At 57.4% G+C, this 12,928-nt stretch overlaps 5 protein-coding genes across 5 annotated transcripts; 3 read left to right on the top strand and 2 right to left on the bottom strand.

Moving 5' to 3' along the window:
• Positions 1–2,100: 2,100 nt before the first annotated feature.
• PG986_002426 (uncharacterized protein) lies at positions 2,101–3,623 on the top strand (the record flags this gene model as incomplete). The annotated part of the gene is made up of 3 exons (XM_066838648.1): positions 2,101–2,693; positions 2,733–2,791; positions 2,974–3,623. The coding sequence occupies 3 exons, from the start codon at positions 2,101–2,103 to the stop codon at positions 3,621–3,623; spliced, it is 1,302 nt and encodes a 433-aa protein (XP_066703712.1).
• A 2,298-nt stretch (positions 3,624–5,921) lies between these two features.
• On the bottom strand, positions 5,922–7,437 carry PG986_002425 (ubiquitin domain-containing protein DSK2; the record flags this gene model as incomplete). Its single annotated transcript, XM_066838647.1, has 4 exons — positions 5,922–6,129; positions 6,150–6,928; positions 7,002–7,118; positions 7,189–7,437. 4 exons carry the CDS (start codon positions 7,435–7,437, stop codon positions 5,922–5,924), a joined length of 1,353 nt encoding a protein of 450 aa, XP_066703711.1.
• Positions 7,438–8,952: 1,515 nt separating this feature from the next.
• On the top strand, positions 8,953–10,104 carry PG986_002424 (uncharacterized protein; the record flags this gene model as incomplete). Its single annotated transcript, XM_066838646.1, has 4 exons — positions 8,953–8,985; positions 9,071–9,206; positions 9,261–9,694; positions 9,721–10,104. 4 exons carry the CDS (start codon positions 8,953–8,955, stop codon positions 10,102–10,104), a joined length of 987 nt encoding a protein of 328 aa, XP_066703710.1.
• Positions 10,105–10,245: 141 nt separating this feature from the next.
• Positions 10,246–11,301, bottom strand: PG986_002423 (metallo-beta-lactamase family protein; the record flags this gene model as incomplete). The annotated part of the gene is made up of 1 exon (XM_066838645.1): positions 10,246–11,301. The coding sequence occupies one exon, from the start codon at positions 11,299–11,301 to the stop codon at positions 10,246–10,248; it is 1,056 nt and encodes a 351-aa protein (XP_066703709.1).
• Positions 11,302–11,698: 397 nt separating this feature from the next.
• Positions 11,699–12,669, top strand: PG986_002422 (uncharacterized protein; the record flags this gene model as incomplete). The annotated part of the gene is made up of 2 exons (XM_066838644.1): positions 11,699–12,189; positions 12,318–12,669. The coding sequence occupies 2 exons, from the start codon at positions 11,699–11,701 to the stop codon at positions 12,667–12,669; spliced, it is 843 nt and encodes a 280-aa protein (XP_066703708.1).
• Between the last annotated feature and the right edge of the window lie 259 nt (positions 12,670–12,928).

Here is a 12,928-nt window from a genome sequence, read left to right as displayed (position 1 = left end):
TGTCCTCGCGTTGATTGCACAATGCCATGGGAAAGAAAGACAGCAGCGGCAGCCCCACGTGATCGAGGAACGAGACCTGCATGGGATGTAACATGGGATATAACATGGGATATAACATGGGTCATTGTTAGGCCCCGTCCTGGACAGAATTTACCCAATGCCGAGGCCAATGTCTCTGGCGACGGTGAGCTGGCCTGTCATGAGACCAGATAAAATTCAATCCGACGCGTGTGTAAATTACAATACGCAAATCCCAGAAGGCCTTTGGACTCTGTACAACTCCGAGGGCCTATCAGCTTTTCTCCAGCGTGCCCAATCGAGTAACTACTGGGCAGCCAGCACGCTTGTCCTGTCCTCTTTCAACACTCGAGTCCTAGCTGACGCATGTTTTACTAAGTTTGGCTATTTTCTTCCGCACCGGCGACTCATCTTTGTTTGAGGAGGCTCAGCAGGGCATGACGAAAAGCCACTATGGACCATTCGACTACCTAATGTTTAGACTCATACGATGCCTAGCTGCATGTATCCAGGGCCATTAGTTACCTGCAGGTAGGTGAGTAACATCCAAGGGAACGGACCGCGTTGGAAACTGCATCTTACCTCGCTTGCTTCACCTCGATTGCAGCCGAGGAGCGGACCGCCCATGTCGTGCAACAGGTCACCTTGCACAGGGTCTGATACATGCTTCCGAGGTCTGCGGATGCAATAGGCAGGCCACGCAGTGCTACGTCGGACACACAAGATGCAATGGGAACATTGAATGGAATAGTGCCTTGTAAGCTGTCCAAAATCCAGAAAAATGTCCATATCAGACACTTGAAGCTTACCAGCCCCGCGCTACTGCTGAGGAGTGAGTACAGCCGAGGCCCCTCCATTGGTTCTGCCTACAGGCACATATCCACCTCTCCTACCATCGTCATTCCGTGATCGACAGCACATGGGAGATGCACACCCGGGCAGCTTACTGCAGTTTCGGTGACTACATGATGTAGTCAGAACTGTAGTCTCAACCTGGGTAGTCAATCATGGCAGGTGGGATGGCAACCGACCGACGCACGCCTTGGCCAATGCCACCTCAGGCCCCTCCAGAACCCTGTCGTCCGAGGAGAAAATAGAAAAGATGATGTGCCAAAAGGACAGAAGGACTCCACGTCGGGACCACCGTAGACCACCCTATTTTTTATCATGTCGCAGTCGCGCACACTTCTTTGCATATTGCCCCTCCTTCCCGAGTCCAGTCCAGCATCGTCTCGACTTCCCCCTCTCTCGGACCTTGGACCTTGTGCCTTGGACCCTGGTCCAACACGATTCGCGCGCGATGCTGGCTGGCTAGCTGGATAGGTATTTGCCAAACCAAATCATCATTTGGAATCACATCAGATGATGATCCGATTCCAATGTTGCTTGGAAGTCGAGTCGGGATACCTACCTGCATACCTACATACCTAGGTGACTTGTCTCTCTCTCCCCCCTCTCTCTATGCCACCAGTCATCAGCTAGATCAATCAGTATCATCAGTCCATACATACATACATACATCCATAATCCGCCGATGATGACCGCCCACCGAGCCGCCGCCATCGTCGCCCATCCCATCCACTCGTGGATGTCATAACCCAACCCAACCCATGTCCCGCCCATTGAAATATCATTCCTCCGAGGCTGGAACTATTTGGCCCCCTCCCCCTCCTCAACGTCCCGACCCCTGTTCCCACTGAAATCCTCATCATACATACCTACTTGCCCAGCACCCATCGGCCGGACATAGCATCTGAATGGAGTTTAGAACTCGCATCCACGTAGCAGCAATTGATTCCATCCCGCCCGTCCTATTTGCTGCTAACTCCTCTCGATGGATATTTTTCCCGCGCGCGCCTCCTTTCGCCATTTTCCCCATCTTCCAAGCAGAGCCCTCTCTTGCGTGCCTTCTCTCGCCGTGCCTTGTTTTTTTTTTTTTTTTTTTTGCGCAAAAGTTCAGAAATCCGTGTTGAGTGCCTGCCTAGTTGAAGTTGAACCGCCCGCCAATTCCCCATTCGTGGGAACCTGCAGGAGAAAAAAAAAGAAATAAAACAAAATAAAACAAAACCAAAAGCATAAACCATGTCTTCGTCCACTCCACAGCAAGCTGGCCCATCTGCCCACCCCATCCAAGGATCCGCCGGAGAGGCACCCGTACCAACATCAGCAGCAGCAGCAGCACCACCACCACCAGCCGCCGCAGCAACGACATCACGGGACACCACCCGCGACGCGCGCGACCCGGCCACCACGGTCGCATCGCCCCTGCCGCAGCCGCCAGCAGCACCCGCCGAGAATGAGGGCGACGACGACGACAATGACGCCAACCAGGCGCCGCCGACGGGGCACGAGGGCATCTACCACGAGGACGTGATCCAGCCGGCCGGCGACAACCACTCGGTCGACAGCGACGAGTTCGAGCCCGAGGAGTGGGACGCCCACTCGTCCAACGCCTCGACCTCGATCTCGTCGAGCGTCTACAACCACACGTTCGAGAACGGCCGCCGCTACCACAGCTACCGCCACGGCCGCTACCCCATCCCCAACGACGACCTCGAGCAGAGCCGCGAGGACATGAAGCACGCCATGATGCTCGAGATGACTGACGGAAAGCTCTTTTTACGCGCCCGTCGGGGACTACCCCCAGAAGATTATCGACATCGGCACCGGTACCGGTAAGGATGCGCGCGCCCCTTGTCACTTGTAGTAGTAAGGTATCATCAGCTGCTGACCAAGTTCTTTCTGCGTGACACAGGTATCTGGGCAATAGAAGGTTAGTCCCCATGACATTTTATACGATTTCTTGCTTTTCCACGATGGGGGCATCCCTTTGCGCGCACCCACCCACCCACCCGCGCCAAAATCTGACCTACCTTAGCCTCGGCCCTGCGCATATGACGTGTCCCTCGGCACCCTCGCCTGTGTGATTATCAGCCCAGCTAACCGTTCGCATAGTGGGCGACCAGTTCGCCAGCGCCGAGGTCATGGGCATCGACCTGTCGCCCATCCAGCCCGTGTGGCTGCCGCCCAACGTCAAGTTCCTCATCGACGACTGCGAGGACGAGTGGCTCAACGGCGACGGCTGGGACCTCGTGCACTTCCGCACCATGTCGGCCGTGCTCAAGAACGTGCCCAAGATGTGCGAGCAGGCCTTCGCCAACCTCAAGCCGGGAGGCTGGGTCGAGTGGCAGGAGCTGCACGCCTGGATGCAGTGCGATGACGGCACCATGCCGCCCAACGACCCGGCCTTTGACTTTTACAAGCTCTTCCAGCAGGCCTTCCGGCGGATCGGCTGCGACACGGCCCTCGCCGCGAACCTCGACGGGCCCCTGAAGGACGCGGGCTTCGTCAACGTCCAGTGCGTCGTCAAGAAGATCCCCGTCGGCCAGTGGGCCCGCGACAAGAAGCTCCGGCTCGCGGGCTGGTACCTCCGCACCGCCATCCAGGAGGTCCTGCCCGCGCTCTGCGGGAAGCCGCTGGCCGTGTTGGGTCTGAACGAGGTCGAGCGCGAGCTTTGGCGCGCGGCGGCGCTGCGGGCCGTCAACGACGACTCGGTCCATCGGTATTGGAACATGTACTTCTGGTATGCTCAGAAGCCCGAGTAGTGCTCGGGCAGGCTGGACTGGAAAGTAAGCATGGTTCAAGGCGGCGACATGGACTCGCTATGGTGGTGGTGGTGGCGGTGAAAGATGATGAAAGATCGACGGCGATGAAGAGAGTTGCAGCGTGTTTTTTGGGGGGGAGGTTTAGCCAGCGATCGCAGTAGGGTATGGCGTTTGGGGAGCCCGTGGGCTTCGTTTCCTTCCTTCATTCGTTATACAGGCATTTTAGATACCAGCCGTGGAAGGGAGGAGAGTTGGAGGAGGATATACCACACAGCATCTGGGAGCAAGTTCACATTTGTCCAGCCGTAGATATTCCAGGGTTTTCTTTTCGAGGGGCAACGCACGTCACCTTGCTCATATAGAAAGTAAAGGGCACGCGTGGTGGTGGAAACAGAGCCCATATACATGATGGGATGAAATTTTATACGGCCGCTCTGATGTTTATTTTTAATGATGCGTCATTATCTGTAGGGACTATTCCCACGATCGCCAGTCTCAAGATCAGCAGCAGCAGCTTCTTGGTGCGGTAGGCCGATGGGTTCCTCAATTTCATTCCATCTACCGACTTGAAAATGGTGCGTGTAACCAATGCATCCACGACTATGCATGCCTGATCTCCTGTTCGATGTATCTATCACCTGTCGTATTTCCAGACCGTGTCTATATGACAGGTAGATATCAGTCTCATCGCATATAAAGCGATGCACTCATGCGAACTGCGGCTCCGGCAGCGACGGGCATCGGGCATCATCCGGCGCGCATGTCTCCCGCCATCTGCAGATCATCTGGCACACACCGGTTTCCGTGGAATCTGACCTGATCTCTGTGCAACCCCTGTTTTGACTTTCGGTCCCCCATGCAGGAAGGATGTTGGGCATCCCTCCGTCACCGGAAGCCGGGCGAGGGTTACACAGCCCTCAGAGTTTCCAAGACGCAACTCGCACAGGAAAGACGCTCACACTCGCCAGTCTCACTCTCGGCAGGTCCCCGGCCTCATCATACGGCCACCAAGGACGGCCTTTCTATGGTATATGCAAGTAACGTCTCTGTTTTTGCACGGCAAGATCATGTTGCAAAGCCTCATAGGAAGTGCCAGAGCGCCCGCCCCGCCCCAGCCGATGATCTCTATGGTCCGCTCATTGATCGTTCTGGGATACGAGTCCGTCAGTATATACGTACCATGAGAAACCCAAACTCCTTTCTTCTTTTTCACCCCAGACATACACCTCAAAGGCCCAAGAAGCTGTTCCACTGCCCTTAGGGTATACCAGCGCACTTGCCGCAAACCAAAGATCCCAGAGCTGTGGAAGAACTTCCCGCGGCGAATTATTCTTGCTCTCGCCATTCGGGTTTGCCGCATGAGGCAAATGGGAGCAGCGAGCATAAGTTGTTGTTTCTCCAAGGCATCGTACCTATGCTGGCTTGTCTTCGTCATGAGAGGGGGGGCAGGAAACAGGAATGATGACTCTCAAAGAACTCGTATATTCAACATGAGATGGCCATGCGTCATGAGCGATCTAGAACCAAATATCTCCTTAACGCGTGACTGTGAGCAGGCGACAGCTCCCGTTCGGGCTCATGTTTTGCATTATACCGGACGCATCTACGCAAGGTGAGAGACTCTTGAATCTGCCTTAAACCCATCGTGATATCAGCAATACCGACACAATCGAGATCCAACTTCAGCTGCTTTCAGAGGGTGTTCTTCGACCGATGAGATCGTTCGGACGGGCACTTGCCGCACACTTACCAATCCTTCCCTTAACTTTACCATGCATCAGTCTTCCAATCCCAAGTCCAAGGCCCCCTATCGCCATCACATAAGCCAAGACTTCATCTGTCCATCACGTCTCAATCGCACACCATCGATTCTCCCGATGGGACATTTCCTAGCAGAAGGTGATATATTTATTACCACTAGCACGAATTATGAACAGTTGTCGTCGTCTCGTAGTTTTTGGCGTCGATGCAGCCTCGGCCGCCTGTTTGCCATGAACCCGCTCTGAAGCAGTCAGGCAAACCAACCCTCCGTTCTTCTTCTTTCTTCTTCGTGGTACCAGGAATACGTGCTGCTTGCTCGCTTGCTTTCTTGCTTGCTGCATACCCTGACGACAGTGTAATGGATGCAGAAAAAAGACCACGATGATGGAAGCCTGCGTAGTAAAATGTCGCTTCTTGAACCCTTGCTTCTTCCTCCTCTTGCTTTCCGAACCCGACGCACGCTTCCAATGCCCCGTTGCGACATGATATCGGCCGTTCGCAAAAGTCGAGGAACGGTGTTCAACCTTCACTATCCCGTCATGAACTGAGCAGATGCTCGACCGCGCCCTGCACGCTCCCGCCGCTCCGCCGCAGCGCAGCAATGTTCCGGTCAAAGTCGTAGAAGCCCATATCGTTCAGCTGCCTAAGCTGGTCCGCATAGCGCTCCTCGGGCGGCCGGTTGTCGACGGGCGCGGGGGAGCCGCCGCCAAAAACCACCACCGGGCGAGCCGCCCATGCCCATCGCCTGCATCATCTGCATCAGACTCTCGTTGGACATCGGGGGCATGCCGGGAGGAGACCGTAGGGGTTGGTAGCCCCAGCGCCTGCACCTGCGCCTGCGCCCATACCGGCTCCTTGCATGCCACCAAATAAGGCGGCGAAAGGGTTGGCGGGAGGGTTACCGGCCGGGTTAGCTCCTGAGTTTGCGTCGCCGGACTGAGCCTGAGTTCCGGTAGCGGCAGCGTCCCCAGCACCTCCGGTAGCACCAGCGGGTTGTGTGCCAGCAGCCGGCTGTTGACCAGGCTGCTGAGCACCCATTCCCATAAAAGGGTTGCCACCGAGGAGAGCGGCGAAGGGATTGCTGGCAGCAGCGTTGCCGCCCTGCGCCTGGCCACCCGGAACGCCCAGACCGGCCCAAGACATGGCGTCGAAGGGGTTGTTGGGGGGGGCTGTTGTCCGGCAGCAGCGTTGTTGTTGTTGTTGCTGTCGCCACCGGCTGCTGCGGCGTTGTTATCGCCGCTGGAGGGGGTGTTGTCCGTCACGCCGGGCGCCGGGAAGGGGGTCACGGGGCCGTCGACGCCGCCTCGGAGTGCGCGCTGCATGCGGGCGGCGCTGCGAAGCGCGTCAGGGTTCGTCATCATATGGCGGAACATGGGCGATCGCAGGATCTCGCGGGCGTTGGGGTTGTTGCGCAACATAGGGTTGGATTGAATCATCATGTCGATGAACTGGTCGTTGTTCATCATCTCGTTCATCTGTTGGGCCACGTTGGGATTGCTGAGCATGTTGGCCATCTGCTCTTCGTCCATCATGGAGCCGACCATCTGTAGACAGCGGAAAACAAAAGTCAGCTTGCTGCAACTCGCGATATCACGGGTCATAGAGGATTTGGCTTACACCACCGTCGGGACCAAACATATCTGCCGAGGGCAGGCCGGTCAGACCAGCGTACCTAGCGCCCGTCAAGCCAGCCAGAGGGTTGTTGGCAGTGCCGGCGGCCATGTTGGTCGGTACCTGGGGGGGCGGCGGGTGTGGAGGAAGACGCCGGAGGGGCGGGCGCGGGGTTGCTGGCGGCGCTCTTGACGAGGTGGACGGTGTTGCCCGACTTGATCTTGTAGGTGCTGAGGGGCTCCTCGTTCTTCATGACGCGGCCCGAGTAGATGAGGCGCTGGCGCTCGATGGGGATGTCCTCAAAGTCGGAGCCGGCGAGCTTCGTCTTGAGGTCGTGGACCGAGGCCGTCTCGGACATGGTGATGGTGTGGTTGCGATCGCCCGACGTCTTCACCTTGAAGGTGACCTGGGCGTCGGACGAAGCCTCTGCGTTGTCGGCCATGGTGCGGCGACGGTGATGGGTATCGGCGCGGGCGTTTGTTGGTAGGAAGGTGGTTCGCAGGTGGTCGGAGGAGGCTTTTGGGAGTTGGTTGTAGTTGTTCTGGTTTTGGGAGGGTCCTGCAGCAGCTGTTGGTTGAGCGCACGCCACTCGTCTGATTACTTAAAGTACAATGAAGAAGTGGATGTGTGCGCAGTGGAGGGGGAGGTGAAACCAAGCTGGGGGAAAAAAAAGAAGAGAAAGAGAAAGAGGGTAGGTAGGTTGTTCCTTGGCTTGGGACGAGTGAATTTCAGGCCGGTCCTCTATTGAGCTGAAGTATCGATTGCACACCAATGGTATGCCGTGTTCTATTGACGATAATGCAGAGTAGAGGAAGGGATAGGGATTGGGATTGGCGACGGCGGGTGATGGTGGTGTGTCGTCAAGTGGGCAGACAGACTTGGAGAGTGAGTAGCAACTGCGATGGTGGTCAATCAATGATGACTGTTAGAGGGGGCCCCCGACACTGGGCCAAACTGCCTGGCCAAACTGCCTGGCCAAGCTAGCTCGGCGCAAGGACTCGCTAAGGCCAAGTTCCTAACCTACAGCTGGCTGCCTGGCCTGGCTGCCTCTTTAGGGGCGGTCATGTTGGAAAACTGGAGATGGCCAGAATGACTGACGACAGTCACTTTTAGAAGGAGAATGGTCGCCGACGATGCAACAACCTCTTCTGAGTGACTGCTCTTCCCTACCTGGCATCTACCAGGCGATCTATCTGGCCGTTCTTTTTTTTTTTTTTTCTTTTTTTTTCTCTTTTTCTTTTCTTTCTCACTCAATCAGGCACTCTCAGAAGCTCAAGTCTTCCCGGCTCAATCCTGCTCGAATACCGTACTTCGTGTTGGGCCTTTGAACACCGGCCTGTCTTATGCTTCTCTTGGCATCCATTGATTTCCATTTGATGTTCTTGAATGAACATTGGTACTTATTGGAATATGTACTGACGTCAAAGACGTGCAAGACTCTGGCGTATTCATTTAGATAAAGGACACATTGGCCTGGCCATTTCGGCCTCTTATCAAGCCCCCCTACTGCCCAAACCAGCCTAATACGATAACAAGCTACCTTCTAAAACTTCTGCATCCGTGGCACCTGTTGTAACATGTCAGATTAGGAAGGTGTCCGCCCATCTCTGTATCGTGCCATTTTCACAACAACAACAACAACAACAACTACATCTGCCTGTATCAATGTTGCTGGTTCAATAGTAAGAAGAAGCAAAGACCCTTTGGATCTGCATGGATTGGCCGAGAGCAAAACGGGCGGCTAACACGCCGTGTTTCGGCCGATGTGCCGCTCTGGGGTCAAAGGTTGGGGCACCTCGGCTCTTCCCCGTATTATCCAACCACCTTGTCTCATTGCAATCTGTATCATCCCTCAAGCTGAACGTACGTACATAGTAAATATCAACTGCCACCTTTTCCGCTGTATTACTCATTTTGTACGTGTTCCGTATTTTCACACCTTAACCGAACATCCAACATGAAGGGAATCCAGGTAGCACAATATGTAAAGGTAGGTCTCCTGGTGCTTCTCACGGCCGGCACATGCTGCCATCTGTCTATCCTACAGCCCAATCTCACTAAACTCCGTCATCCAGGGCCCCCAAGAGCTCAAAGTCACCGAGCTTTCAGACCCGAAGCCAGGCCCCGATGATTATTTGATTGAAGTGCACGCCGCCGCCGCCAACTTCTTCGACATCCTGCAGATCCAGGGCAAATACCAACACCAGCCGCGTATGTTCGTGTCTACTACCACTTGTTTATGTACTCGTTTCTGACCCCTTGCAGCCTTCCCCTGGGTCTCCGGCGCCGAGTTCTCCGGCATCGTGCTCGCCACCCCAGCCAACAGCAAGTCCCCCAAGTTCCCCGTCGGCAGCAAAGTCTTCGGCGCCAGCCAGGGCGCCTACGCCACGCAAGTCTGCGCGCGCGAACTTCAACTGCTCCCTGTGCCTCCCGGCTGGTCCTTCGAGGACGCAGCCGGCCTATTCGTGACAGCCCCCACGAGCTACGGCGCCCTCGTCCTGCGCGCGGGCGTGAAAGCCGGTGACCTCGTCCTCGTGCACGCGGCGGCGGGCGGCGTCGGGCTGGCCGCGGTGCAGGTCGCGAAGGCGTTCGGGGCGACCGTCATCGCGACGGCGGGCAGCGCGCGCAAGCTCGAGGTCGCGAAGCAGTTCGGCGCCGACCACGTCGTCGACTACCGCGCCGCGGACTGGCCGGACCAGGTGAAGAAGCTGACCCCGGGGGCAAGCGGGGCGTGGATGTCGTGTACGACCCCGTGGGCATGGTGGACAAGAGCACCAAGTGCATCGCGTGGAACGGGCGGATCCTGGTCGTGGGCTTCGCGGCGGGCGCCATCGAGAAGGTGGCCATGAACAAGGTCCTCCTGAAGAACATCAGCCTCGTCGGCATCCACTGGGGCCAGTATGCCGTGCACGAGAAGGAGAGCGTCCCCCTCGTCTGGGAGGGCATCGGCAAGCTGATTGCGCAGGGCAAGTTCCGCGGCACCACGTTCACGGACAAGGAGTACGTCGGGCTCGAGCGGATCCCGGATGCGCTGCTGGCGCTGGGCGGGCGGGAGACTTGGGGCAAGGTTGTTGTCAAAGTGCCCCAGGGCGGGCAGAGCAAATTGTAGGGTCCCAAGCTAGGATTCATACAAATACCCCTACGACTGTACACTAGAGTTCTCTGGAAACTTGCAATGCTTGACTTGATATATGCGTGGTGTATTTTTTGACCCTTCTATATATACATTATATAGTACGCTCGCTAAACCTCAGATAGCCTCCTTCAAAAACGCATGCTCGCCATACCCCATATGCCGGATCTGGATCTGCATGCTGTCGAGCACCCGCCGCCGCATCCGGGCCTCGGTCTCGACAATGTCCGTGTGGAGGAACGCGCCGTGCGTCGAGCGGAACTCGTGCTTCTTGAGAATGTCCCACATCCGCACCAGCTCCGCGGGCGGCAGCGGGATCATGTTGGGGATGCTCCACATGAAGGCGTAGCTGTTCATCCCGCGCGGCCGGTGCCGCGCCGAGCCCACCGCGTCCGCGTGCCAGCTGCCGAGCCCCGCGGGCGTGGTGAGGAGCGTGTCCGCGAGCAGCAGGCGCCGCCGGTACAGCAGCACGAACGAGCCCGGGAAGTGTCCGCCGAGCTTGAGGATCTTGACGCCGGACGGCGTCGCTTGCTGCAACTGTTGCTGCGGCTGCCCGCTCTCGTCGTAGGTGCTCGGCTTCAGCTCCAGCTCCAGCTCCTCGGTCCCTTCCGGCACGAAGACCTGGTGCTCCTCGTCCGTCTGCGCCAGCCACTCCCGGTCCTCGGCCGCAAGATACACAGGGCAGTGGAAGGCGCGCGCCCACTCGAGGTGCGTCGAGTAGTAGTGCGGGTGCGAGATCACAATAGCGCTCAGGCCGCCCAGGGCGCGGATCTGGATGAAGGTCCACTCGTCCAGCAGCGTGACGCAGTCCCAGAGCACGTTGCCGTGGCGCGGGGTCCGGATCAAGATGGCGCGCTGGCCGATGGCCACCTTGGGCTCCGTCACGATGGAAGTAAAGGCCCAGCCGTCGCCGCCCTCGTCGTCGCCCGAGGAGGGCAGCGAGGTGCGCGAGAACAGCGGCGTAAACGTGTTTCTGTGGCCTGAATCCCGCAGGCCGTCGAGCGTGGTGAAGGCCTGCCCCGTCTGTGGGGTGAACTGGCGCGGGTCGTCGCAGATGAAGCACGTCTTGACGGCCTGCCGGTCCGCCGTCGGGAACTGGGTGCCGCACGCCGTGCAGACCAGCCAGGCGCCCGTCCGGTCGGGGTCGTAGTGCGGCTCGCCTTCCGCCGACATTGTTGGTCTGTATGATCTTGTTTCTTTTTGTGAATGCTTCTGTCTTCCTGGATTCCCAGCACCAGCCGTTGTGTCCTGGATTGTGCTGACTGATATCCATCACGTCATTGCCTCAAACCTCGGCATTTCCGTCCCGCAATCAGCATCTCCGGTTTAGCGGGGTAGCCACTTACACACTCTTACCAGACTGTATTACAACTGGCATCCTAGCACTACCTATACACTTCCTGTCGTTGGATTTTCTGTCAATGCGAATCACGAGGATGTTTTGGTAGGGTCGTAGGTTAATAATTCGTGTCTCCGTGGCTTCTTGTCACAAATTAATCCCAGCAATAGCATCTCCTCTGCGCAACAGTCCTCTGCACCTGAAATCGAACTTCTGCTTCCCAAACACGCAATGGCTGAAGACCTTGGCAATGCCGAATACACGCTCTACTCCGCGCCCTTCTCCCTGTACTCCATGATGGCCCGCCACACGGTCCTCCTCGGCCCCACGACGGCGGACGCGAAGCCGCCCAAGCAGGTCGCCCTCCGCTTCGTGCACCACAAGAAGGACGAGAACCTGGGGGAGGACTACCTCGTCCACGTCAACCCAAAAGGTCAAGTCCCCGCCATGACGGGCGGCCCTCTGCGACAGCCGCTCACGGACAGCATCTCCATCACGCTCTACCTGGCCGAGACGCACTACCCCGCCATGCTGCCGGCCGCGCACGCGGGCGTCATCAGGGACTTGCTCGGGCGGTTCCATGCCATTCCCGGCCTGTCGTTCACTAATAAGAATCCCGCCAAGGAGATGACGCAGCGCAACCCGTCGCCAGTCGAGGAGGTTCTCAAGAGAACGGACCTCAGCCCCGAGTATCGCAAGGCCCTGGAAGGCAAGCTCAAGTTGTAAGTCCAAGCTTCTTCAATGAATGGCTTACGCAAGCACTACATACTCCCTTCTCTACTTTCCCCGATCCGCCTACTGCATGTGCTACAGAGCCCCTACCAGTTGACCTATTCTCACTTTCATGCAGCCACAACGAAAACAACGCCCTCGCCTTCCAGCCCGCCGTCGTAGCCAAAGCCCACGCGGACCTACAGGCCATCTACGCCGAGATCGTCGCGCACCGCGAGCGCAGCGGCCCCTCACCGGAATGGACTTTCGGCAACGACGTGGGCCCGACCGCGCTCGACAGCCACCTGCTGCCGCTCGTGCTGCGCTGCGTCGACGCCGGGAACGGCGAGCTGGTGCCCCCGGAGCTGCGGCGCTGGGCCGCGGCGCTGGCGAGGGGGCCTATTTGGCAGAGGGTCATGCATGGCAAGCCGACGCTGTGGGATGCGTCGATGGGGCCGGTGGAGGAGATGGGGGAGATGATGGTGCTGTGAGACGGTGGTGGCTTGCTTACTGAGTGATGGTTTGGCCGTCTGCATGGGGTCATGCGTAAATCTAACTGAGCCTTTTCCTCACGTAGACATAGTTCCTGAACCATGAACATGGACTACTCGGTTCAACCAAGCAGCCAATGTCTTTTCCCTTCATGGCCAACTGCAGACTGTATAAGAAATTAAGACGCCATACTTCCTTCTAAGAGAGCTTCCACAAGAGACTTATCGGCCATTTCCACTGTACGGCGCGTAGTCGCCT

This window comes from Apiospora aurea (assembly GCF_038362705.1).
Source record: "Apiospora aurea strain CBS 24483 chromosome Unknown utg000002l_segment0_segment0, whole genome shotgun sequence".
Classification (NCBI taxonomy): Eukaryota; Fungi; Ascomycota; class Sordariomycetes; order Amphisphaeriales; family Apiosporaceae; genus Apiospora; species Apiospora aurea.
The sequence above is the reverse complement of the archived record's forward strand: the minus strand, read 5'-3'. Positions and strand labels throughout refer to the sequence as shown.